At 43.8% G+C, this 26,941-nt stretch overlaps 1 protein-coding gene across 1 annotated transcript in view; it reads left to right on the top strand.

Annotated features, from left to right (window-relative positions):
- The window catches only part of LOC122921448 (platelet endothelial aggregation receptor 1-like), a 57,918-nt gene that overhangs the window by 10,522 nt on the left and 20,455 nt on the right, over positions 1 to 26,941 (top strand). Inside the window, exon 2 of the mRNA XM_044271427.1 lies at positions 25,986 to 26,099. Within this exon, the coding sequence (XP_044127362.1) occupies positions 25,987 to 26,099 (113 nt within the window). The 5' untranslated portion in view covers position 25,986. The remainder of the gene's footprint in view (positions 1 to 25,985; positions 26,100 to 26,941) is intronic.

Here is a 26,941-nt window from a genome sequence, read left to right as displayed (position 1 = left end):
CCCCAGGGGGAGAGTGGGTTCTCAGGCATGAGCGAGGGAAGCAAGCCCCAGGCTCCTGTTCCCAGCGGCAGGCCTTCAGGGGACAGGAGAAGCCAGCGTTTGGCCTGCATGGAGGACTCAGGGGTAAGAAGATCTGGCAGGAGTCGCAGTAATGTGGCTTCTGTCTCCCCTGAGTCTGAGGGTAGTAGGAAGAGCCGCAAGGCTGGATCCGCTAAGGAGGACCCGAATGCCAGCATGGGTGAGAGTGGCCCTTCCGGGGCCCAGCAAAAGCCGAGTGTTCACGGAGGTGAAGCAGATCTTGAGGAGGAAGGCTGGGGCGTACTGAGGGCCCGGGAGTCCATTTCCACCTACGGATCCCGGGTCATGAGCCACCTCCGTGAGTACGAAGACGCGACTAAGACCCTGAGGAGGCTCCGGGAGGAGCTGCGCGGCTTGAGGTCTTGTGTTGGAGTGGCCCCAAAGAGGAAGAAGCAGGGGCTGGAGAGCCAAATAAAGCAGCTACAAGCTGACATTGGCGAGATTGAGCAAAGGCGGACTGTACTCCGAGATAAAAGCGGCCCGTTTAAGGAAAAACTCCTAAACGAGGAACGTTTTCGGAAGATGGCGGAGGAGAAGGGGCAGATGGGGCAGCAGCCTGACAGCCAGGTGGAGAAGGAACCAGTCGTGCAGGAGGAGGATGATGATGATGACCAGCAAGATCCACCTGGCAGCCTGCAGGAGCAGATTCCGTACAGTGGGCCCCCTGCACGCCAAATAGCAAGGTCACCCAGCTGCGGCTCGGGGGATGAGTATGAGACCTGCGGCCCGGGAGGGGCCCTAGTGGAGGAGATCCAGCTCCTGGAGTCCCCAGTGCGTTTCCAGGACTTATGCTTTGGTGATGAGTTGCCACCGGAGACGCCTGGGGAAGGAAAGAAAAAGGCTAAGAAGACCAAGCTCCAGGAGCAGGTAAGATATGTATACACCCCCCTCCCTGGGACCCCCGGGTCGACCGCAGGGCCGGCTCACTGTATTAGCCCCTCTTCTCAGCCCAGCCCGTGTCCTGCAGTGGACTCGGTGCAGGAGAGAGGGGAGAGCGAGGTATCCGATATGGTGGTGAGCTCCGTCTCTGTTTGCAGTAACGGGGATGGAGCTGGTGCGACACCGGCTGAAAAGCCGGACAGGAAGGTTACTGCGGAGGATGAGAGAAAAATCTCTGGCGCTGGAGTTTGCTCCCTGATGGGAGGAGGGGGTGGCTCCACGCCACAGATGGCTGCAGGAGCTCCGATGGCTCCAACCGCTGATGACGCTGTTCCCTCGGGCCAGCAGAGGCATGAAGGAGCTGTCGGAGCTATGACGGTTACGCCTCCCAATGAAGGTCAAGAACTGAGGCCAAAGCCTTTGTTTTGTATTGGCGCTGCTGGTCCAGATGAGCGGCGCCATGAAAGAACAGATCAGCAGCGTTTGGATCAGCGGCGCCCGGTAATGGATCAGCGGCGCCCAAAAGTTGTAAATGGTAGTACTGAGGAAGCGGAGGGCAATGATAAAAGTGGGGTTGGGGCTGTGGTCTGTCTTTTGGGGGCAGCTCCGACCCCAGGGCCCAGTGATGCTGAGGTACCAATAATTACACCAAAACACACCGGTTCAGCCAGTATGAGTGAGGGAGTAGGTGGGGGGCTGAAAATTATTTTTAATAAAAATATGTCTGGGGGTTTGGATGGTGGAGTGAATGGTGTTAGGAGGGAAGGAAGGGAGGTCGCAGAATCTGTTGTAAGTAAGGCTGGTTTGGGGATGGAAGATATGGAAGTGGGTGGTGGAGGGTCTTTGGTAAGCGGGGAGGGTGTGGAACCTGGTCCGGTTGCCCCCCCGGCTGTGGCAGCCCCTGTGCGCAGTTTTGCTACTGTCACAGCCGGGGTGAGTAGGGGACCCTCCTTGTCCTCTGGCTCTGGGGACGGCGTTTTGCAGCGGCGTCTTCTGGAGGCTCTAAAGAGAGGGGAGAGCACAATCAATGTAGAGGGGAGGGAGGTTGATCTATCCTTTTGGATAGATAGGCATGGCCTCTCAGCCTTCCGAGAGCAAAGGAGCGGGGAGACCACGTGGTCCCTCCCGACAGCTGGGCAGGGTGCTCTCCGTAGGAATGTGGTCCGTCTGAGGTGGAGGGGCAGTGATACATGTCCTTCAAGATCAGAAGTTGTTGAGCTCCTTCTAAAGATGGGCTTCAAGGCGACAGACATCTACGCCTTGATACATCCCTATGGGACCCCTGAGTTCGATGTCAGCTTTGTTCGGCCGGAGGGACTTGAGCTCTTCTGGTCGAACTATGAGATGGCAAAGGACGAGCCCAGCTGGCGAGATTTTGCCGTCCAGGCAGTGTCTCGTCAGAACAATGTGAAGAGGGTGACCGTTCTAACCCGTAACGAGTCACTCTCGTGTATTGACATCATGACGTGGCTCGGCCGATATGGGGAGGTGGTGGAGGTTCCCAAGAAGAACAGGGATGAACATGGCATCTGGTCTGGGGCCTGGACGTTCATGGTAAAACTTAGGCTTTTAGGAAACACAGTTACTCACATACCATCTGCCACCTTCCTTGGAAGGGATCGCATCCAGATTTTCTACCAGGGTCAGCCGAAGCTCTGTCACAGATGCGGCAGCCCCACACACTTCAGTGCTAACTGCACTGTACAGAAGTGCGCGCTGTGTGGGGAGATTGGCCACCTCGCTGCATCATGTGCAGAGATTAGGTGTCACCTGTGTGGTGACTTAGGTCACCCATTCAGTCGCTGCCCTCATTCCTTTGCCAATGCGGTCAATGCCCCGGCGGGAGGAAGCCGTGAGGCCAATTCTACTGGGGCAGGGGCTGGCAGAAGTGAAGGAACAGAGGGGCCAGGGAAGAAAAGTAAGCAAAAGACGCCTGCCCAACTGAGGCGTCAGGAAAATCGCCGAAGGGAGAGGGAGATGGGTGAATCCCGGGAACCTCAGGCAACTGGGGAAGCTGGGATGACCCCTGATCTCACCCCTGAGACTGCTGCTACTGCTGAGGCCCAAAGGGACAGTGAGCTGGATGAGGAAATTAGGAGGATCCAGGAAGAGGAAGGTGCCATCTCCTCATTATCCCCCCATGACGGGGGAAGTGGGGGATGGCAAAAGCAGGGTAATAAACGTACAGGGAAAAAGGGAGATTTAAGATCTTCTCCCACCCGCCAGATGCCAAAGGAAGGTACAACCAACCCCCCTCTGATTAGTCTCTCAAACCGGTTCCAAGCCATTGGTGACACCTCCCCCTCCTCAGGGGAGGGAGCCGGTGGGGAGGTTTCGGGAGTCACGGTGACACCTGGGCCTGCGGGGGACGCCGAGCCTCCTTCTACTGGGGAAAACATGTCCTCAGGGGTGGGGGCTGGCTTGGAGTCAGAGCACAAGGGCAGAGGTGAAATGGACACATCTGTTTGTTTGAAGAGGGGTAAGCCATCATCTGATGAAAAAGTTGGTGGGGGCAGTGGGAAAAGAAAGCCATCTAATTCAATCACCCATGATGGCGGCACTCACTCCGTTGACGCTGGCGTCCATTAATGTCGCCAGCATTAAGTCAGATACGGCTAGATTTGCGGCCTTTGATTTTTTCAGCCGGGTTGAAGCTGACATTTTGTTTTTGCAGGAGACCAGGCTGCCAGATTTGGCATCTGTATTTAAAGCTAAAAGGGAGTGGCGACGCGGATCCTCCTACTGGTCTCTTGCGGCCGAGCCGTATAGCGGGGTGGCAGTCCTTTTTACTGCACCGGTAGAATGCCGACGGGTTATTGAATTAGAAATGGGGAGGTGCCTGATCCTGGATGTCCTCATGAGGGGACAAGAACTTCGTCTAATTAACATCTATGGTCCCCAGTCCAAGTGGGACCGTAAGTGTCTCTTCATGAGGATCAAGCCCTATCTTTTTACAAGTCGGCAGGTGGTCTTTGGAGGGGACTTCAATACTGTCACGAGGCCCCAGGATAGGGGAGGTTCCAGGGACAAGCTGACTTACGACAGCATTGCGCTTAATAAAATAGCTAGTGAGGCTCGTCTGGTGGATGTCCACATCCGGCACACCCCAGGCCACCCGGGGTTCACCTATCATAGGGCTAGTTGTAGGTCTAGAATAGACAGGTTTTATTTAAAGGAGGAAGCCGTCTCTTCAGCCGTGTCCGCTGTGGAGGTGGAGTTCTCCGACCACTGTATGATTTTGTTTTCTCTGAATGTTGCAGAGACCCCCCGAATGGGAAGGGGCTACTGGAGGCTCAATTCGTCTCTCTTGGAAGAAGCGGAGATAAGACAGTCCTTTGAGGATTTCGTTCAGAGCCAGGTACCATTGCTGGATCTCTGCGGCAGTAAGTCTGAGTGGTGGGAGATCTTCAAGGAAAGGGTGGGGAGATTCTTCCGCCAGCTCTCGAGCCTCAGGAGTCTGAGTAAGTATCGCCTGTATCAGGGCCTGAGGAGGAAACTCGAACGTCTTGTCTCGACTGGGGGTAGCCGTGAGGAGATCTCCAGAGTGAAGTCTTTGCTTATGAGGTGTCAGTACGATAGGCACGCATCTTTGGTTTTTGAGAGGGATTACGGGAAATACCGCTCGCCCGACCCTTACAAAAACTGCAGGATGTCAGTGAGTAGTAAGATTGTGTCAGGACTGATTGATAGTACGGGTTCTCTGAGAAGGTCCAGATCAGGGATCCTGGAGGTTGTCAGATCCTTTTACTCACATCTCATGGCAAGGAGGGATCTTGATCGTGATAAGATATCGGCTTTCCTGACTGAAACTGTCCCTGAACCAGGGGTAGACCCCTCTCTTGACGGTTTGACGGAAATGATCAGTGAAGAGGAAGTCAGTCTGGTGATTGAGGGGCTTGCTCCCAAAAAATCACCTGGTCCGGATGGCTTAACATCTGAGTTTTACAAGACCTTTAAGGACACCTTAGTTCCCCTCTTGACTGAGGTATTAAATGAGTGTCTCTCCTCGGGTACTCTACCAAAGTCAATGAGGAGGTCGGCCCTGATCATCCTGTCAAAGGGTAAAGATCCTTTCCACATTGAGAATTGGCGTCCCATAGCGCTCCTCGGTGTGGACAGAAAGATTTTGGCAAAGGTGCTATTTAATCGGCTGGTGAAGTTTGCACCCCAGCTCCTTTCTGGGGCCCAGCATTGCTCTGTTCCCGGCCACAGTACTTTTAGTGCTGTGCTCAGTGTCCGGGAGGCCGTGGAGCAGGGCAGGGCAGGTCACTGGAAGGGGTACATGCTGTCCTTGGATCAGGCAAAAGCATTTGATCGTGTTAACCACGAGTACCTCTGGTCTGTCCTTCTGAGATACGGCCTGCCCGGGGGGTTTGTTGATTGGCTTAAGACCTTGTATGCAGGGGCAGAGAGTTTCCCGCTTGTGAATGGTTGGATTGGGCGTCCTTTTGGGGTGGGATCTGGGGTTCGCCAGGGTTGTCCTCTGAGCCCGCTTTTGTACGTGTTCGCGATCGATCCCTTCCTTAGAGGGGTTGATCGTGGGCCGTTGGCGGGCATCGGGATGGACCGGGCGGCTCCGGAGACTACACTGAGGGTGGTGGCGTATGCTGATGACGTAACTATCTTTGTGTCTTCGAGAGGGGAGGCAGAGTGGGTACTGTCTGAGGTAGAGCGCTACTCAGAGTCATCTGGGTCCAAGATCAACCGAGATAAGTGTGAGAGTCTCTGGCTGGGAGGTGGAGATCCTGGTTTTGATCTCCCGGACACCCTTCCAGAGCCCCAGGAATCTACAAAAGTCCTCGGCATTGAATTTGGCCAGGGGGATTACCCCCATCAAAATTGGGATAGCAGGCTTAAGATTGCCGCTCAGAAGGTGGACCAGTGGAAGGGTTGGTCTTTAACCCTCAGGGAAAGGGTGAACATTATCAAAACCTACCTGATCCCTTTGCTGTTATATCTGGGCAGTGTGTGCGTCTTGCCGGAACCTTTCTGGACTCGGGTCTACAGTCTGTTCTTCCAGATGTTATGGGGAAACAGACTGAACCTTGTCAAGAGGGAGGTTACTTACCGTACGAGGAGACTAGGAGGGTTGGGTATGGTCAACCCTGTGGTGTTCCTGGTGAACACCTTTATTAAGATTAATCTCTCGAACCTCTGGCAAGAGAGGGCTCCTCTGTGGGTAGCCTCCTGTCGGGGATGGTTTCGGCCTTTCTTCCAGGAATGGGAGACAGGGGGGCAAGTGAAGGATCTCCGCACACCACATGGGCATCTCCCGGCTTATGCTGCCCTGGTTCTGAAGGTATTACGTCGGTGGGGTCTGGGGATGTGGGAAATCAGGACTCAGTCAAGGAGACTCCTTGACCAGAGGGTTCTGTTGACCCATTTCCAGAAACCTCTGGCCCTCAGGGACTGCCCAGGTCGGGATCTGAGGGTTGGGTTACGGCTTTTAAATTCCAATAGGATCCCCTTGAAGTTCTTTGACTTGACTTGGCGCTGCTTCCATGGGAAACTGTGTGTGAGGGACAATCTGAAGTGTAGGAGCTCTGAGGACAGGGGGTGTCCCCGTGAGGAGTGCGGTGGTGTGCTGGAAAGCATGGACCACTTCCTGCTTCATTGTCCCTTTAACACAGAGGTTTACACCAGGGTGGGGACCTCCATTGGCTGGCCTAGGCTGGTCACTCTCTCCAATGCGGAATGGGCCTATGGAGCATTCAGACACCTGGGTGGTAGGGACCTTTGCACTTTATTCCTAGTCAGCTCAGTGGTCAGGTACTACACGTGGCATGCACGGTGTTTAGTTTCGACGCAACGCAAAATCCTCCCCGAGGATGAGGTGGTTAGGAACATTCTCGGAGACCTGGTGAAGGTGCGCTCTCTGGAGTACGAGAGGTTGGGGGCGGGTAGAGCCTCTCTCCTCTGGAGGGGTTTTGCCTTTAGGGTACCCTAGCCTGTTGTCTCCCCTCCCGGTGGTGGGCTGAAGCTGACACTGTAGATTTTTGTTTTGTTTTAGTGGCTGTATGAGGACATAGGGCTTGCAGGCGCCAAACTTGGGCTTTAATGGGTTGTGTGTGGCTGAAAAGCCTCACGGTGGGTGGTGAGGTTAAGGTCTACTATGTAATGTACTATGTAATGTAGTTTATATGTCTTTATATGTCTTTATGTCTATATATATTTGTATATTTGTATAGGTTGAGTTGTCGGGTGTAGTGTTAGGTTGGGTGGTGGGTAAATGGGGGGAGGGTTCCATGGAACATTGGGGACTTTGGGACATATAAGAAAATCCTGGGCTGGTTCATGGACGTCTGTTATCATGTACTGGGGGCATGGGATGCGGGACCAGCTCAGGGACCAAAAAAAAAAAAAAAAAAAAAAAAAAAAAAAAAATATATATATATAATATATATATAAAAAAAAAAAAATTGTGTGTTGCATTGGGGTGGTGGTGGGTGGGCTTTTTGTAAGTTTAACTTCTGTATTTGTTAAGTGTAGGTAGGTGCAACCGGATCAGGAAGGTTAGTACATGTACATAGATATTGTAAATATTGTAAATATTGTACATAGCTGGTGTTCTGTGGCGAGTGGGCTGGACCGGTGCTGTCTGCGCCGCGCTGAGGAGCATCATGTCCTGTATGGTTGGTTTGGTCTCTGTTTTATATATTTATTTATCTGTTTGTTTTAAAATTTTAATAAAAGAAATACAGGATGTAACTCAGGATCAGTACATGATAAGTAATGTATGTACACAGAGACTGCACCAGCAGAATAGTGAGTGCAGCTCTGGAGTATAATACAGGATGTAACTCAGGATCAGTACAGGATAAGTAATGTATGTACACAGTGACTCCACCAGCAGAATAGTGAGTGCAGCTCTGGAGTATAATACAGGATGTAACTCAGGATCAGTACAGGATCAGTAATGTATGTACACAGTGTCTGCACCAGCAGAATAGTAAGTGCAGCTCTGGGGTATAATACAGGATGTAACTCAGGATCAGTACAGGATAAGTAATGTATGTACACAGTGACTGCACCAGCAGAATAGTGAGTGCAGCTCTGGGGTATAATACAGGATGTAACTCAGGATCAGTACAGGATAAGTAATGCATGTACACAGTGACTGCACCAGCAGAATAGTGAGTGCAGCTCTGGAGTATAATACAGGATGTAACTCAGGATCAGTACAGGATAAGTAATGTATGTACACAGTGACTGCACCAGCAGAATAGTGAGTGCAGCTCTGGAGTATAATACAGGATATGAGTGAGATGTACGGCGCAGTCTCTGACACATCACTACTACACCCCAGGTCACCTCATCCTCCATATTACAGACGGGCCTTGTGGGTTGGTGCCATTATTCTTTTCCGGTCACTAGGCAGCGCCGCGTGTAGTACCACCTGATGGCTTCCTTTTCCTTTCCGCCTCTCAGACCCCGAGTCTTTCTTCCCCTCCCCCAGTACAGAGTCGGACAGTTTCCTGCTTTTCTTATAACTTTTATAATAAGAAATCTGTACAGAAGGATGCGAGAAATGTGCAGAGTAATCTGACGGACAGGAAAACGCTAAATACACCGCGCATGAGGCATCGCTGCTAGCAGTATTATCTACAGGGTCAGGGCTGGTGTATCTAAGCCTCCTAGGTGTGATACTGCATGCTGAGCTGGTGTATCTAAGCCTCTTATTTGTGATACTGTGCTGCTGAATTGGTGTATCTAAGCCTTTCTTCAGTGATCCTGTCTGATAAGCTGATGTCTCAGCCTCTCATGTGATACTGCCTACTGTGCCGGTGTATCTAAGCCCCTTCATGTGTGATACTCTCTGCTTTCTATGTTCTGATAATGTCCTTCACTCGCAGGTGCATGGTTTGTCACAGAGTAGCAGAGCTCACCCAATATTTCCTTTCACTGACAACAAGCAGAGGTTCTGAGACTGATAATTGATTACACAACACATATATAATCTCTGATTTCATGGGAGCCAAAGGAAAGGTGCTTACGAGACACTTTAATGTGGCTGGCATTTATAAAGGTGGTATAGCTGGTAGCCGTGGTCCACATTTAGCTGGCATTCATCAGGGCAATGGGGGGACACTGGTGGGCGCTTATGGTGCCAGTGTATTTGAACCCTTTTTGGGAGAATCTGTGTGGATAGTACATAAAAGGGCATTGTGCCTGGTGCCAATAGAGGTAACGTAGGTGGTAACATGGGCAATGTGAGTGGCACTCATAGGAGTAATAAAGCAGGTATTATGGGCAATGTGAGTGGCACTCAGGAGAGTAATGCAGCTGGTATTATGGGCAATGTGAGTGGCACTCATAGGAGTAATGAAGCAGGTATTATGGGCAATGTGAGTGGCACTCATGGAAATAATTCAGCTGGTATTATGGGCAATGTGAGTGGCACTCATAGGAGTAATGAAGCAGGTATTATGGGCAATGTGAGTGGCACTCATAGGAGTAATGCAGCTGGTATTATGGGCAATGTGAGTGGCACTCAGGGGAGTAATGCAGCTGGTATTATGGGCAATGTGAGTGGCACTCATGGGAGTAATGCAGCTGGTATTATGGGCAATGTGAGTGGCACTCATAGGAGTAATGCAGCTGGTATTATGGGCAATGTGAGTGGCACTAATGGGAGTAATGCAGCTGGTATTATGGGCAATGTGAGTGGCACTCATAGGAGTATTGCAGCTGGTATTATGGGCAATGTGAGTGGCACTTGGGAGTAATGCAACTAGTTTTAAGGGCAATGTGAGTGGCACTCAGAAGAGTAATGCAGCTAGTATTATGGGCAATGTGAGTGGCACTCATAGGAGTAATGAAGCAGGTATTATGGGCAATGTGAGTGGCACTCATAGGAGTAATGAAGCAGGTATTATGGGCAATGTGAGTGGTACTCAGGGGAGTAATGAAGCAGGTATTATGGGCAATGTGAGTGGCACTCATAGGAGTAATGAAGCAGGTATTATGGGCAATGTGAGTGGCACTCATAGGAGTAATGAAGCAGGTATTATGGGCAATGTGAGTGGCACTCTTAGGAGTAATGCAGCTGGCATTATGGGCAATGTGAGTGGCACTCATAGGAGTAATGAAGCAGGTATTATGAGCAATGTGAGTGGCACTCATAGGAGTAATGCAGCTGGTATTATGGGCAATGTGAGTGGCACTCATAGGAGTATTGCAACTGGTATTATGGGCAATTTGAGTGGCACTCATAGGAGTATTGCAACTGGTATTATGGGCAATGTGAGTGGCACTCATAGGAGTAATGCAGCTGGTATTATGGGCAATGTGAGTGGCACTCAGGGGAGTATTGCAACTGGTATTATGGGCAATGTGAGTGGCACTCAGGGGAGTAATGTACCTGGTGTGCATTGTGATAATGTGACACTTAAGACTTGAGTGTAACATTTTGGGGCACACTGTGGCGGGTTTATATGGGTGCACTTACATGTTAGAGAGAAGGTCGGAGGAAGCTGGACCCACAGCAGCACAGATTATTTCAGGGCAGGATCATGAGGGGTTGGGGTGGGGGGGACTGGTCCATGTTAGTTTGAGCAGGGCTGTATGTGATATTGGCAGTGTCATAAAGTGGGGGGAGAGGGTGCCCAGCAGCACAGAGTATTTCAGGATGCGATCATTGGCATGGGGTTCACTTGAGGAGATTGCCGTCATCTACCCGTCTGGTTATGGCTGTTGCCGTAAATGACATATAAAAGACAAGCTCATGTATTGGAATACTTGCCTGGCACACCTCAGGGGCACACGTGTGACTGATGCCAGTGCCACCCATGTATGTAACGCCTATAGTCCTGAAACCGAACATACTACATACAGTCCCCGCAGCGTGCAGTCGTTCCAATGAGAAGCAGATTGTAAGGTCAGCATCAGACTTCGGGGACCGGTCGGTCTACGCCCACGCGTTCCACGCCTGTTGACAGATCCTGCGGCCATGATTTCTATCAGTCAGCATAGAGAAGACCATCTCCAGCAGCTGGCGATTTAACGGGCACCGCTAAGACCTCCAGACTATTATACCAGTCCGCGGGGTCTTGGCTTATGTCCACAACTGGCAGTAATGACGATCGCGGACATTTAAACCCTCAGATCCTGACCACAGCATCTGAGCGCGCTGAAACCGAAAGTGCGCATTTTCGGTTGCGCTCCGGGCGCCCCCCATGTGGCGTGTATGCAGTAGCCCCTGTCTTTATGAAGGACAGGAGGCTGCTGCATAGTATTTGCCTGTAATAGGGCTCCGGCTCCATAGGAAACTAGTAAAATCATCATAGATTCTAAGGTAAGTGCGTTGAAATCTATGATAATAACAATCAGATGAACTATAAAAAAAAGTATAAAAAAAAAACAAAAACATAAAAATTTTAATCATCCACCTTTTCTCAAAATTAAAATAAAAGAACTAAAAAAAAAATAATATACACATCATGGGTGTCGCAATGTGCAAAGACGCCCATAGTATAAAAAAATATTCCCCATACGGCAAATAGCAAAACGGAAAAAAGCGGACAAATGGCCGATTCGCCGTTTTTGGTTGCTTAATTTTCTACAAAAAATTCAATACAAAGTGATAAAAAAAGTCATAGACACCCCAGAATGGTGTCAGTGAAAAGTTCAGATCGCCCCGCGAAAAATGAGCCCCCATACAGCTCCGTACACATAATTACAAAAAAAGTTATAGGGGTCAAAATATAGCGGCAAAATAATAAAACTGATTTTTTTCCCAAACATATAAGGTATCGCCAGATTCTTACCGACCTGTAGAATAAAAGTAACCGGTCAGTTTTATCGCACAGCGAACATTGTAAATAAAAAACCCGTAAAACTGTGGTGGAATTGCATTTTTTTTGCAATTTCACCCCATTTGGATTTTTTTTCCCGCTTCCCACTACATGATATGCAATATTAAATGGTGACGTTGGAAAGTACAACTTGTCCTGCAGAAATCAAGCCCTCGTGTGGCTATGTGAACAGACAAATAAAAAAGATATGGTTCTGGGAAGGCAGGGAGCGCAAAACGAAAACGCAAAAAAAATAAACCTCCGGGCCTTAAGGGGTTAATGTGACAAGCCTCAGTCTATTATTAACTTATATTATTTGCCAGCCCTTCATTATTATTTACTTATTTTATAGTGATCCTGAGTTACATCCTGTATTATACTCCAGAGCTGCACTCACTATTCTGCTGGTGCAGTCACTGAGTACATACATTACTTATCCTGTACTGATCCTGAGTTACATCCTGTATTATACTCCAGAGCTGCACTCACTATTCTGCTGGTGCAATCACTGTATACTTACATTACTTATCCTGTACTGATCCTGAGTTACATCCTGTATTATACTCCAGAGCTGCACTCACTATTCTGCTGGCGGAGTCACTGTGTACATACATTACTTATCCTGTACTGACCCTGAGTTACATCCTGTATTATACTCCAGAGCTGCACTCACTATTCTGCTGGTGCAGTCACTGTGTACATACATTACTTATCCTGTACTGATCCTGAGTTACATCCTGTATTATACTCCAGAGCTGCACTCACTATTCTGCTGGTGCAGTCACTGTGTACATACATGACTTATCCTGTACTGATCCTGAGTTACATCCTGCGTTATACTCCAGAGCTGCACTCACTATTCTGCTGGTGCAGTCACTGTGTACATACATTACTTATCCTGTACTGATCCTGAGTTACAGCCTGTATTATACTCCAGAGCTGCACTCACTATTCTGCTGCTGGTGTCCCTACATGGGAATGCCTTTAAATAGGATTACCACTCTTTTCCCAACCAACACCCTCATCATCCTGCCTCTTTTGCCATCCACAGAATTATTGCCAGATCGATATTTATTCTGTTTCCTTTTTGCATGAAGTTTGGAGGAAGAACATGCAGTTTATGGCCAAGAGTAGAAGCCAAACGGCTGAAGCGAGTGGGAGAGAGTGGAGCCAGCCGTGCGGCCGATCATACAGCAAATCTGCTTTTAATTGTATCGGAGACATTCTGCAGAGTCCCACCCTAGAGTGTTCACCCTGACGGGGGCGATCAGCCTCCCCTATATTCATGGGTCCGGTCAGCTGAGTGAGCAGGACCTGGTCTGGACAGCTTTCTATTCACTGAAAGCAAGTAGAGAAAGTGGTGAAACACAAAGTCTATTGATTAAGAGCGTATAATGAGATTTGCTTCTCTCTAAGGTAGGAACAGGAAGAAATATACAACGCCTCGAAACCTCTTAAATCTGACCCGTCCCCCGCTTACTTATCTTCTGAACATGCCCGGGCCCTCGCGCAGGCTGTGTGGCCCTTACTTCTGGGTATTTATAGAGGTGTGATGCATGGATGTTCTTCATGCAGATCGTTCTGCAGTGGTCTTGGTCCTGCCTCATCTCTAGGATGTTAATGTTTAGTCTCCTGTCCTTTATAACAATGAGTTTGTCAAGGAGGGCTGGTGATTTTGGTGATTTTGGTGTCACGGTCAAACTGGGAAAAACCTGATACTTTCTGTCTTTGAAAATGTCTAGTGAATGTGCCCAGTGTCCTTGTCCCTGGTGTCTTGTGGTTGATTGGTCTTATCCCTGGTGTCTTGTAGTTCAGTGCACTTGTCCCTGGGATCTGGTGGTTCAGTGCACTTGTCCCTGGGGTCTGGTGGTTAATTGGTCTTGTTCCTTATGTCTTGTAGTTCACTGCACTTGTCCCTGGTATGCTTCAGTTTTTGTCTTTATTGTTCAGTAGTTGTCACAACCAGACAGCTGAGAAGCTCTGACAGATGCCTTTCAGAACCTCCTCCTTGAGCTTTCTTTGTTTTGGTTTTCAGTTCCTCATCTCGTTAGCCTCTCTCAGCTGTCTTGTAGTTGGACTGATTGCATCCCTTTAAATTCCTCCCCATAATGCATTAGTGTGCGGTTTATACAACTTCCTGGAGTGTGTGTGCATGCTGATCCTATTTCCCAGTCTTCTACAAGATAAGTGTTGTACATTCATTTGTGATTTTCTGTTTGCTGGATCCCAGGTGACCCTGACTCCCTCCGTGTCTAGTGTAAGGAGCCGGTGGTCGTGTCCCCTCACTATTGTAGGGTGTTCAGGTGTCATATAGTCGAGGTACGAGGATATGCGATCATCCACCATTGGGGTGTTCGCATAGGCTGAGCAGTCAGGGAGAGTGCCAGGTCTTATGCAGGGGTCTCCCTTTTGTTCCTTAGCTTTGGATCCAGTGAGTCATACATTCATTTTGCATTGTCTTGTTTCCTGTACACCTTTCCGTGACAGTAGTTTAGTGTCCTTGTCCCTGGTGTCTGGTGGTTCACTCCCCTTTTTCTGGTGTCCAGTGGTTCAGTGTTTTAGTAACTGAAATCTAGTGCTTAATTTTTTTTCTTTATTGTTCAGTGGTCTACTGTCCTTGTCCTTGGTATATAGTGGTTCGCTGACTTGGTCCCTGGTGTCGAGTGGTTGTTTGCCCTTTTCCCTTGTGTATAGTAGTTCAGTGCACTTGTCCCTGGTATCTGGGGTTTTAGTTTTTTTTTTTCTCTATTGTTCTGTGGCTTAGTGTCCCTGTCCCTTGTTTCTAGTAGTGCAGTAGACTTGTCCCTGGTGTCTCATGGTTCAGTTCACATGTCCCTGGTGTCCAGTGATTCAGTGCACTTGTGTCTAGTGGTTCAGTATTCGAGTCCTTTGTGTCTAATGCTTGCAATGCACTGGTTCAATGCACTTGTCCCTGTGTCTAGTGCTTCCGTGCTCTTGACCCTGGTGTCCAGTGGCTCAGTGCCCTTGTTCCTGGTGTCTATTGGGTCATTGTATGTTTCTTTGGTATGTAGTGGTTCACTGCCCTTGTACTGAACCTGTCTAGAGGCTCCGTGACCTTGCCATCCGTGTCTAGTGGTTCAGTGTCGATTTCCCTATTTTGTGGTTATTTCCCTGGTGTCTAGTGGTTAACATATCTGCTATAAGTGTACAGTGGATAAATGTTTAAAACATTGGTGCCAAGGCCCCTCATATCTAGTGCTTTAGCTACTCAGTCCCTGGTGTTCAACCCTATAATTCCAGTGGTTCAGAGCCCTAGTCCCTGGTGTCCTGTGGTATACCTTAGTCCTTGTTTTATAGAGGTTATCGTAAATTCACAGTCCCTCATATACTATAATATTGTATCAAATCCCCTATTGTCTATTGCTTTAGCTTCATAGTCCCTGGTGATGTGCAGGTTGTCACTCTAGTCCTCGGTTTCGAGTGGTTTCATACCACGCGAAACCGAAAATGCTGCGAAGTGATTTGCTACCTTAGATCTCAATATCCAGGGCTCTGGGGCTAAATTTCCTTGTCTCAAGTGTTTTTTCCTTGCTAATCTGTGATGTAATATGTTTGTTGACAAAAAAAACTCTGTTTCCATGGTCCCTGGTGGTCAGTGGTTTTGTATTTCAGCCCCTGATGTGAAGTGGTTTACTGCCTTATTCCCTAGGTTTAAAAGTTTTGTACTGTAGCTCAGGAAATCCAGTTCTTGGGCTGGAGACCTCATTGTAGGCATTTTCCAAGGCCTAGTGGCCTGGTGGTATAGTGTTGTCATGAGAGCATTTTTTGAGTGAACTATCTTTTGTTCTCATCCTAATGGACTTTAAGAGGACTTGATGACATACTAGGGACAAAACCAAACTTTCAAGGAACATCGTAGTTCTCCTTTAATCGTGACCATGTCGTAACCTGTGCCCAAGCTGTGGTTTTCTTATCACTCTCAAACTTATTCCCCCTCATGAATACATGAAATATGACCTCGAATACAATAATTTATTGCTCTACTTGCAATCTTCGAGGAGCAAGAACAGATGCTTCAACCTCTTGTGGTTTTGGAAAGTTCATCGTGACTGTACAGAACAGGGAGAGTCAACACACTCAAAGGAACCATCATTGACTACGAGATGCTAAAAATGAAAAGTAATAAGTATCACAAGTCTACAGGAAGCCAGACATTGTTGTCTCGTCATCATCTCTATACCACGGAGAAAAGAAAATGAAGGCCAAAGGGCTTGACCTTCTCTGTACGCTCATAGCCCTCAGGCCTGATGACTGCATTACTGCAGAAATTCACTAACATCCTCCATATGTTTGCTGGTCTCCAAATAGTTTTTTTCCTGCAGAGTCTCATAACTCTAATAACTGACCACTATCTATTAATTTAAGGCTTCAATATGCTGAATCATCCCCTCCCACACCAAACATCTGCTTGCTTTGCTCTTGTGACCTCTCTGCTAGAGGCAATGAGTGTCCAAAACTCCAGCGGAGTGGAGACCATAAATGATGTGCTGTGTGGAGATAAGTCAATTCGAATTGAAGTCATAGTCTAGGTGGGATTTTTTTTTTTTGCCTCTTGAAAGGCTATAGAAGTGGTTAGAGGTTGAATGTGGATATTAGAAGGAACAAGGACTTCTAGATGGTAGTCCATCTCAGACAGACGACTAGGTGCGTTGAGGTCTCAGTGGGAAAGGGAAATAAGCCACTGTCAGATACCTTTGGGGTGGCTTATCTGACCTTAGAACAACAGAGTTTGGGAGAGTCAGGATAGGGTTGGAGATAGGACATGCCAATACATATCCCCAACAGTGATCTAATGAGTATAGCCACCTTAAATGAGTGTTCCAGGATTAGAGTGCTGATGAACTATCCTCAAGATGGGTCATCAGTATCTGATCGGTATTGGTCCAACACCTGGCATAGTCACTAATTAGTTGTTTGAAGAGGCTGCAGCCAACTTAACATCATGAAATACTGTATATCGAAGAGAAGATTCAGTTCACAAATCTTTTCACTTCTTTAGGGACATTAATTCACGCACTGTGTAAGAATGGCCTAATGTAGGCTCAAGAATGACCAGATCTGATAGATGTCATCATGTGGTCACTACCACCACCAAAGTTGTCTCTGCTGGATCCCACAGCCCATTGTTTTGTTCACTTGATAGCCCAGTCTGTTCCTGCCTATGGGCCGATCCTCCATCTCTTGCCTTCACTACTTCTTAGAAACATGCGTGATATCTTTATATATTGAAGCTAATGGCAGACGTTGCCCATCTGGTGCCGGAGATGAAGAAATGAATTATGGTGACATAATATGATTAAAACCACCAAGTTGATTCCCACACTGGAAGTAGTTGTAAGAAAATCCTGGCAGAGTCTATTTTCTGCACAGAATGAAGGAGCAGCGAGGGGAAATGTTCTTCACTTTGGAAATGTTAATGAAATCCAGGACATCTCATCTACACTTGAAGCAGATCTGACTCTCCCCAACGACCACTGTTCATGTCAAACTTTGCACTTGGCAGATGTCCCATAATCGATGATGGATTGCTGACATAGTCCATGTCTTTAAGTGGAAAAGCAAGTCTTAAAGAGCAATTCCACCCACACAGGATTCATGAATGCATCCAGCATCTACAGGGAAATACAACATTAGGTGGTGGTTTTAAAAACTACCCTCAAATGCTGCTTCATTGCCCAAAAAATTGGAACCACCACCATTTTGTACCAGGTTTTAATTCCTGTACCCTGGTAGGTCTGCGTTCATCGTCACTTCTGTTCAGAGGCTCCCATGGCCCTTAAAGGTCTTCTTTGTTCCTCGTCATTTCTATTTATAGGCCCCCATGGCCCTCAAATGCTTCTTCATGGCCTCAAAAATTGGAACCACCACCATTTTGTAGCAAGGCACCACATTTTAATTCCTGTAACCAGGAAGGTCTCCTTTGTTCTTTGTCACTTCTATACAAAGGCTCCCATGCACCTGAGATTATCGTTGGCCGAACTCACCAATTTAATTGGGACTGGCTCACTATCCAATATGTATGGAGTCCTCCCAGTTCTCCACCAAAAATCATCTGATGTTGAGGAAAGTAGATGAATTTCAAAGCCTTTTTGTTCTAGCAGGAGACACGCCACCACCAAGGTGTCTGACACTCTCTTCCAAAGACTTGCATGCTGGGCTGGGCATGTGTTTGGGGATTTGGAAAAAATAGCTGTTGGCCGAATGATGATCTGGCCTACAGCTAGTGAAGATGTTAATACATTTATGGTGGAAATGTGACAACTTCTTATGTCAAAACAGGATGACTGAAGCAGACTTGTCGCAGCAGTGGAAAAGCCCCACCATTGTTCAACTATGATATTGTGACCTTTTGTGGTCAACCAGGTCCAACCCTAGTCAATTAAAATTCAGCAATGTCATCATAACAGCTGTAACAAAATATAGTCATACATCATCACATCTGTGATATCATAACACAACATGATGACGTCATCACCAGTTATTAAAGGGAGTTCTAGGATTAAAAAAACATGGATGCCCAAGATGTCTGGCTTTGTAAGTGAATGGGCTGCAATGCCTCTTATGGACAGGTGTGGAGCTGTTTTTGAAGGAAGGTAACCAAGTTTTTTCTTGTGCCATGCAACCCTTTAAAAGTGGCCATGGAGTCATTATCAATGATCTAGCCCTTTAGTCATCATGCATATGATGTCATCAGAACAGCTATGATGTCATAGGGGTCTATGTCATTTGGCCTTAAAAAGACCCATCATTTTATTATATCATCCAAAATCACAAGTAAATGAGGTACAAACATGTCCCTTCCTGCCAAAATATGGACGAAAGAACTTGCATGAGACAGTGGAGTAAAAACATCTCATGAGCTTCACCACAGGTGGAGTTGCCCTCAGCTGTAGAACAGTGAGGTCAACGGTCTACACGCCACAGTCTACCTGATATTTCCATTCACTCCACTGTCCACTGCTTTTTTTTTTTCGCCTTTCCCACACAATGTCCAAATTCTTCCAAAACAATCTGTCAGAAAAAGCAGGAGACCGAGCCAAAACTGCATAAAAGAATCCGGCTGCGGATGAAAAGTTTCCGTGACTCCATTTTCATCGTTCGCACTCGTTCTTTCCAGTGCCCCCTCGGAACGGATGTGTCTTTTTTTTTTATAATCTGCTGTCTTAATAATGAGGTGTGACCCAATCACAGACAAATTTATTGACTGCGGCAAGAAAATTAAGGGCTTCACAGAACAAGAGCACACTGATACATGCTGGGAAACTCCAGCGCTGGGATCTCAGCACGTCTTGAGGAACCTAATAAGACTTATAACTAAAGTACTGAGTTATGGTGGAAAGGGGAAGGGTGGACTGAGGTCAACATCCGTATTGTTTTATCCATCTATTTAATGATTGAAAGCAGTAAATGGCTTGTAGATAGAGGGCAGTATTATAGTGGTTATATTCTTGTACATAGGAGCAGTATTATAGTAGTTATATTCTTGTACATAGGAGCAGTATTATAGTAGTTATATTCTTGTATATAGGAGCAGTATTATAGTAGTTATATTCTTGTACATAGGAGCAGTATTATAGTAGTTATATTCTTGTACATAGGAGGCAGTATTATAGTAGTTTATATTCTTGTACATAGGAAGGCAGTATTATAGTAGTTATATTCTTGTACATAGGAGCAGTATTATAGTAGTTTATATTCTTGTATATAGGAGCAGTATTATGTATTTATATGCTTGTACATAGGAGCAGTATTATAGTAGTTATAGTCTTGTACAGAGGAGCAGTATTATAGTATTTAGATGCTTGTACAAGGAGCAGTATTATAGTAGTTATAGTCTTGTACATAGGAGCAGTATTATAGTAGTTATATTCTTGTATATAGGAGCAGTATTATAGTAGTTTCTATTATTCCAGTATTATAGTAGTTATATTCTTGTACATAGGAGCAGTATTATAGTAGTTATATTCTTGTACATAGGAGGCAGTAGTTATAGTAGTGATATTCTTGTACATAGAAGGCAGTATTATAGTATTATATTCTTGTACATAGGAGCAGTAGTTATGTAGTTATATTCTTGTATCTAGAGGCAGTATTATAGTAGTTATATTCTTGTACATAGGAGGCAGTATTATAGTAGTTATATTCTTGTACATAGAAGGCAGTATTATAGTAGTTATATTCTTGTACATAGGAGCAGTATTATAGTAGTTATATTCTTGTACATAGAAGGCAGTATTATAGTAGTTATATTCTTGTACATAGGAGCAGTATTATAGTAGTTATATTCTTATACCTAGGAGGCAGTATTATAGTAGTTATATTCTTGTACCAGGAGCAGTATTATAGTAGTTAATTCTTGTACATAGGAGCAGTAGTATAGTAGTTATATTCTGGTAATAGGAGCAGATTAGAGTAGTTATATTCTTGTACAGTAGGCAGCAGGTATTATATAGTGTATATTCTTGGACATAGGAGCAGTATTATAGTAGTTATATTCTTGTACATAGGAGGCAGTAATTATAGTAGTTATATTCTTGTACATAGGAGCAGTATTATAGTAGTTATATTCTTGTATCATAGGAAGGCAGTATTATAGTAGTTATATTCTTGTACATAGGAGGCAGTAATTAGAGTATGATATATTCTTGTATCATAGGAGGCAGTATTATGAGTAGTTAATATTCTTGTACATAGGAGGCTAGTATTATAGTAATTATAATTCTTGTACATAGGAAGGTAGTATTATAGTAAGTTATAGTCCTTGTACATAGGGAGCAGTATTATAGTAGTTGATATTCTTGTACAAGAGGAGGTAGTATTATAGTAGTAAATACGTCGCTGTACATCAGGAGCAGTATTATGAGTAAGTTAATAATTCTTGTACATAGGAAGGCAGTTATTATAGTTAGTTATATTCTTGTGACATACGGAAGGCATAGTATAGTAGTTTATATCTTGTACAGAGGAGGCAGTATATAGTAGTTATATTCCTGTAACATAGGAGCAGTATTATAGTAGTGTATATTCTTGTTACATAGGAGGCAGTATTATAGTAGTTATATTCTTGTACAATAGGAGGCAGTATTATAGTAGTTATATTCTTGTACATAGGAGCAGTATTATAGTAGTTATATCTTGTACATAGGGCAGTATTATAGTAGTTATAGTCGTGTACATAGGAGCAGTATTATAGTAGTTATATTCTTGTACATAGGAGGCAGTATATAGTAGTTATATTCTGTACTAGGAGGCAGTATTATAGTAGTTATATTCTTGTACATAGGAGCATATTATAGTAGTTATATTCTTGTACATAGAGCAGTATTAAAGTAGTTATATTCTTGTACATAGGAGGCAGTATTAATAGTAGTTATATTCTTGTACATAGGGCAGTATTATAGTAGTTATATTCTTGTACATAGGAGCAGTATTATAGTAGTTATATTCTTGTACATAGAGTAGTATTATAGTAGTTAATTGCTTGTACATAGGAGCAGTAGTATGTAGTTATATTCTTGTACATAGGAGCAGTAATTATAGTAGTTATATTCTCTGTACATAGGAGCAGTATTATAGTAGTTTATATTCTTGTACATAGAGGCAGTATTATAGTAGTTATATTCTTGTACATAGGAGCAGTATTATAGTAGTTATATTCTTGTACATAGGAGCAGTATTATAGTAGTTATATTCTCTGACATAGGAGCAGTATTATAGTAGTTAATTCTTGTACATAGGAGCAGTATTATAGTAGTTATATTCTTGTACATAGGAGCAGTATTATAGTAGTTATATTCTTGTACATAGGAGCAGTATAGTAGTTATATTCTTGTACATAGGAGCAGTATTATAGTAGTTATATTCTTGTACATAGGCAGTATTATAGTAGTTATATTGTACATAGGAGCAGTATTATAGTAGTATATTCTTGTACATAGGAGCAGTATTATAGTAGTTATATTCTTGTACATAGGAGCAGTATTATAGTAGTTATATTCTTGTACATAGGAGCAGTATTATAGTAGTTATATTCTTGTACATAGGAGCAGTATTATAGTAGTTATATTCTTGTACATAGGAGCAGTATAGTAGTTATATTCTTGTACATAGGAGCAGTATTATAGTAGTTATATTCTTGTACATAGGAGCAGTATTATAGTAGTTATATTGTACATAGGAGCAGTATTATAGTAGTTATATTCTTGTACATAGGAGCAGTATTATAGTAGTTATTCTTGTACATAGAGGCAGTATTATAGTAGTTATATTCTTGTACATAGGAGCAGTATTATAGTAGTTATATTCTTGTACATAGGAGCAGTATTATAGTAGTTATATTCTTGTACATAGGAGCAGTATTATAGTAGTTATATTCTTGTACATAGGAGCAGTATTATAGTAGTTATATTCTGTACATAGGAGCAGTATTATAGTAGTTATATTCTTGTACATAGGAGCAGTATTATAGTAGTTATATTCTTGTACATAGGAGGCATATTATAGTAGTTATATGCTTGTACATAGGAGCAGTATTATAGTAGTTATATTCTTGTACAGAGGAGCAGTATTATAGTAGTTATATTCTTGTACATAGGAGCAGTATTATAGTAGTTATATTCTTGTACATAGGAGGCAGTATTATAGGAGTTATATTCTTGTACATAGGAGGCAGTATTATAGTAGTTATATTCTTGTACAGAGGAGCAGTATTATAGTAGTTATAGTTCTTGTACATAGGAAGCAGTATTATAGTAGTTATATTCTTGTACATAGGAGGCAGTATTATAGTAGTTATATTCTTGTACATAGGAGGCAGTATTATAGTAGTTATATTCTTGTACATAGGAGGCAGTATTATAGTAGTTATATCTTGTACATCAGGAGCAGTATTATAGTAGTTATATTCCTGTACATAGGAGCAGTATTATATTAGTTATAGTCTTGTACATAGGAGCAGTATTATAGTAGTTATAGTCTTGTACATAGGAGGCAGTGATTATAGTATTATATTCTTGTACATAGGAGCAGTAGTATAGTAGTTATATTCTTGTACATAGGAGCAGTATTATAGTAGTTATATTCTTGTACATAGGAGCAGTATTCTAGTAGTTATATTCTGTACATAGGAGGCAGTATTATAGTAGTTATATTCTTGTACATAGGAGGCAGTATATAGTAGTTATATTCTTGTACACAGGAGCAGTATTATAGTAGTTATATTCTTGTACATAGGAGCAGTATTATAGTAGTTATATTCTTGTACATAGGAGGCAGTATTATAGTAGTATATCTTGTACATAGGAGCAGTATTATAGTAGTTATATTCTTGTACACAGGAGCAGTATTATATAGTTAATTCTTGTTACATAGGAGCAGTATTATAGTAGTTATATTCTTTACATAGGAGCAGTATTATAGTAGTTATTTCTTGTACATAGGAGGCAGTATATAGTAGTTATATTCTTGTACATAGGAGCAGTATTATAGTAGTTATATTCTTGTACATAGGAGCAGTATTATAGTAGTTATATTCTTGTACATAGGAGCAGTATTATAGTAGTTATTCTTGTACATAGGAGCAGTATTATAGTAGTTATATTCTTGTACATAGGAGCAGTATTATAGTAGTTATATTCTTGTACATAGGAGCAGTATTATAGTAGTTATATTCTTGTACATAGGAGCAGTATTATAGTAGTTATATTCTTGTACATAGGAGCAGTATTATAGTAGTTATATTCTTGTACATAGGAGCAGTATTATAGTTATATTCTTGTACATAGGGCAGTATTATAGTAGTTATATTCTTGTACATAGGAGCAGTATTATAGTAGTTATATTCTTGTACATAGGAGCAGTATTATAGTAGTTATATTCTTGTACATAGGAGCAGTATTATAGTAGTTATATTCTTGTACATAGGAGCAGTATTATAGTAGTTATATTCTTGTACATAGGAGCAGTATTATAGTAGTTATATTCTTGTACATAGGAGCAGTATTATAGTAGTTATATTCTTGTACATAGGAGCAGTATTATAGTAGTTATATTCTTGTACATAGGAGCAGTATTATAGTAGTTATATTCTTGTACATAGGGCAGTATTATAGTAGTTATATTCTTGTACATAGGAGCAGTATTATAGTAGTTATATTCTTGTACATAGGAGCAGTATTATAGTAGTTATATTCTTGTACATAGGAGCAGTATTATAGTAGTTATATTCTGTACATAGGAGGCAGTATTATAGTAGTTATATTCTTGTACATAGGAGCAGTATTATAGTAGTTATATTCTTGTACATAGGGCAGTATTATAGTTTATATTCTTGTACATAGGAGCAGTATTATAGGTTATATTCTTGTACATAGGAGCAGTATTATAGTAGTTATATTCTTGTACATAGGAGCAGTATTATAGTAGTTATATTCTTGTACATAGGAGCAGTATTATAGTAGTTATATTCTTGTACATAGGAGCAGTATTATAGGTAGTTATATTCTTGTACATAGGAGGCAGTATTATAGTAGTTATTTCTTGTACATAGGAGCAGTATTATAGTAGTTATATCTTGTACATAGGAGGCAGTATTATAGTAGTTATATTCTTGTACATAGGAGCAGTATTATAGTAGTTATATTCTTGTACACAGGAGCAGTATTATAGTAGTTATATTCCTTTGTACATAGGAGCAGTATTATAGTAGTTATATTCTTGTACATAGGAGGCAGTATTATAGTAGTTATATTCTTGTACATAGGAGCAGTATTATAGTAGTTATATTCTTGTACATAGGAGCAGTATTATAGTAGTTATGTTCTTGTACATAGGAGGCAGTATTATAGTAGTTATATTCTTGTACATAGGAGCAGTATTATAGTAGTTACATTCTTGTACATAGGGGCAGTATTATAGTAGTTATATTCTTGTATCTAGGAGGCAGTATTATAGCAGTTATATTCTTGTACATAGGAGCAGTATTATAGTAGTTATATTGATGTACAGAGGAGGCAGTATTATAGTAGTTATATTCTTGTATCTAGGAGGCAGTAATATACATGTATTATCTCAGACATACTGTATGTTGTCAGTAAACAAGCAGGAGAAGTCAGACAAGGGTTACAATACAGGATGCATCACAGAATTCTGCAGGCTCAGCAGTTCTGGATATCACTGCATTTGATGGAGCCGCTGTCCGCCTACGCCGTGTCCTGCCGGCCACTCCTTACTGTACCTCTGGAAGCTGCAGGCACAGATCCAACACATTTGAAAAAAAATAAAATAGATGCATGAACCAAGCCCAGCATTCTTTTCCCAACTCTAAGACCCCCTGACTGCCTCCCACCTCCTATTGTCTTGGGGATTGAAGTAACTGCTCTATGATTGCTGCTCTGGGTGGTCGCTGCATCCAAGATTCATACATTCCAGGTCACAGAAAAAAAAAATCTTTCGTCAAACTTAATCAGCTACAAAACCTTCGGCCAAGTTCTGGGATCGGTTTGAGAAGGGAATAAAAAAAACGTGTAATGGGCCTTTTAAGTAAATCAAGATCCTCCTGGATTTTATTAAACCGTTCACAGGCTTTGCGAGGCCTGGGAAATCGGATTTTATAAGACGCCCCCAGACCCGTCCCCCTGTTTATTGGACGCTTATCCTCATTGTAGAAAAACTGAAAAACTGATCATGCACATGTATCTAGTTAAAACTCTGAGGGGGCGGAGCATGACACAAACATTTTTTCTGTTGTGTCATGCCCCTCCCACTCAAACAGAGATATATGGTTATTTTAAAGGGTTATTCTGACCACCTTGGAAGATGGGGAAGGATATAGAAGATGAACTATAGTGTATAGGAAACAGTGGAGGAGCTGAGCACTTGTTTCCATATATGGTTTATGGTTAGAATACCCCTTTAAGTATAGACCTATTAGTCATAGCATAAGGCGTTTTATTGTTGACCCCTCAAAGCCGCGTACATGTGAACCTGACACGTTAATGGACGTGAATGTGCTTTCTGACTGACCGCCAACTGTCCCATCTGTGACAAAACATCTCCTGTTGGATCCACTTCCTGTTTTCCATGTCTGACTTCCTGTGTTTACAGAGCGGCTCACAGCTGATTGGCGGTCACTCGCCCTTGTGTGTTTGTATGGATTATGTGATGAAAGACCTTAGGAGCCTCCAACGTGACATCGACTCCACCGTTATTTTTCAGGATGATGCCGCTATGGATGCCCTCCATGATACCAGGGCTGTTGTGGCTGGTGAACCTACAGACTGGCGCGTCTCTGAAAGCGAATGGTCCCAATGTCTGCAGCTACTGGGAAAGGTAATGTCAAAGAAAACAAGTTTTCCAGTTTAGTGTTGTGACCAGTCTGTAGATCCAGCGGGCTGCGGGTCCAGCGCTATCACTGACTGGGGAGGAAACAGCTGGACGCTCTCGTCTTCCTGTCTCCGGCAGTGTGTACGGCCCCAGTAATCGCTGTACGGAAGATGTATGCGGTCAATTTACCATCCATGAGATTGAGCTGCAATACCAGACATAACCCACAGACATGAGGGGCGCTGATAAAAAGCAGACCATTTTCTTAATTCTTATATATATACAGTTGCAAGAAAAAGTATGTGAACCCTTTGGAATGATATGGATTTCTGCACAAATTGGTCATAAAATGTGATCTGATCTTCATCTAAGTCACAACAATAGACAATCACAGTCTGCTTAACCTAATAACACAAAGAGTTAAATGTCACCATGTTTTTATTGAACACACCATGTAAACATTCACAGTGCAGGAGGAAAAAGTATGTGAACCCTTGGATTTAATAACTGGTTGAACCTCCTTTGGCAGCAATAACTTCAACCAAACGTTTCCTGTAGTTGCAGATCAGACGGGCACAACGGTCAGGAGTAATTCTTGTCCATTCCTCTTTACAGAACTGTTTCAGTTCAGCAATATTCTTGGGATGTCTGGTGTGAATCGCTTTCTTGAGGTCCTGCCACAGCATCTCAATCGGGTTGAGGTCAGGACTCTGACTGGGCCACTCCAGAAGGTGGATTTTCTTCTGTTTAAGCCATTCTGTTGTTGATTTACTTCTATGCTTTGGGTCGTTGTCCTGTTGCAACACCCATCTTCTGTTGAGCTTCAGATGGTGGACAGATGGCCTTAA

This window comes from Bufo gargarizans, chromosome 11 (assembly GCF_014858855.1).
Source record: "Bufo gargarizans isolate SCDJY-AF-19 chromosome 11, ASM1485885v1, whole genome shotgun sequence".
NCBI lineage: Eukaryota > Metazoa > Chordata > Amphibia > Anura > Bufonidae > Bufo > Bufo gargarizans.
This window is presented reverse-complemented; position numbering and strand designations above follow the sequence as displayed.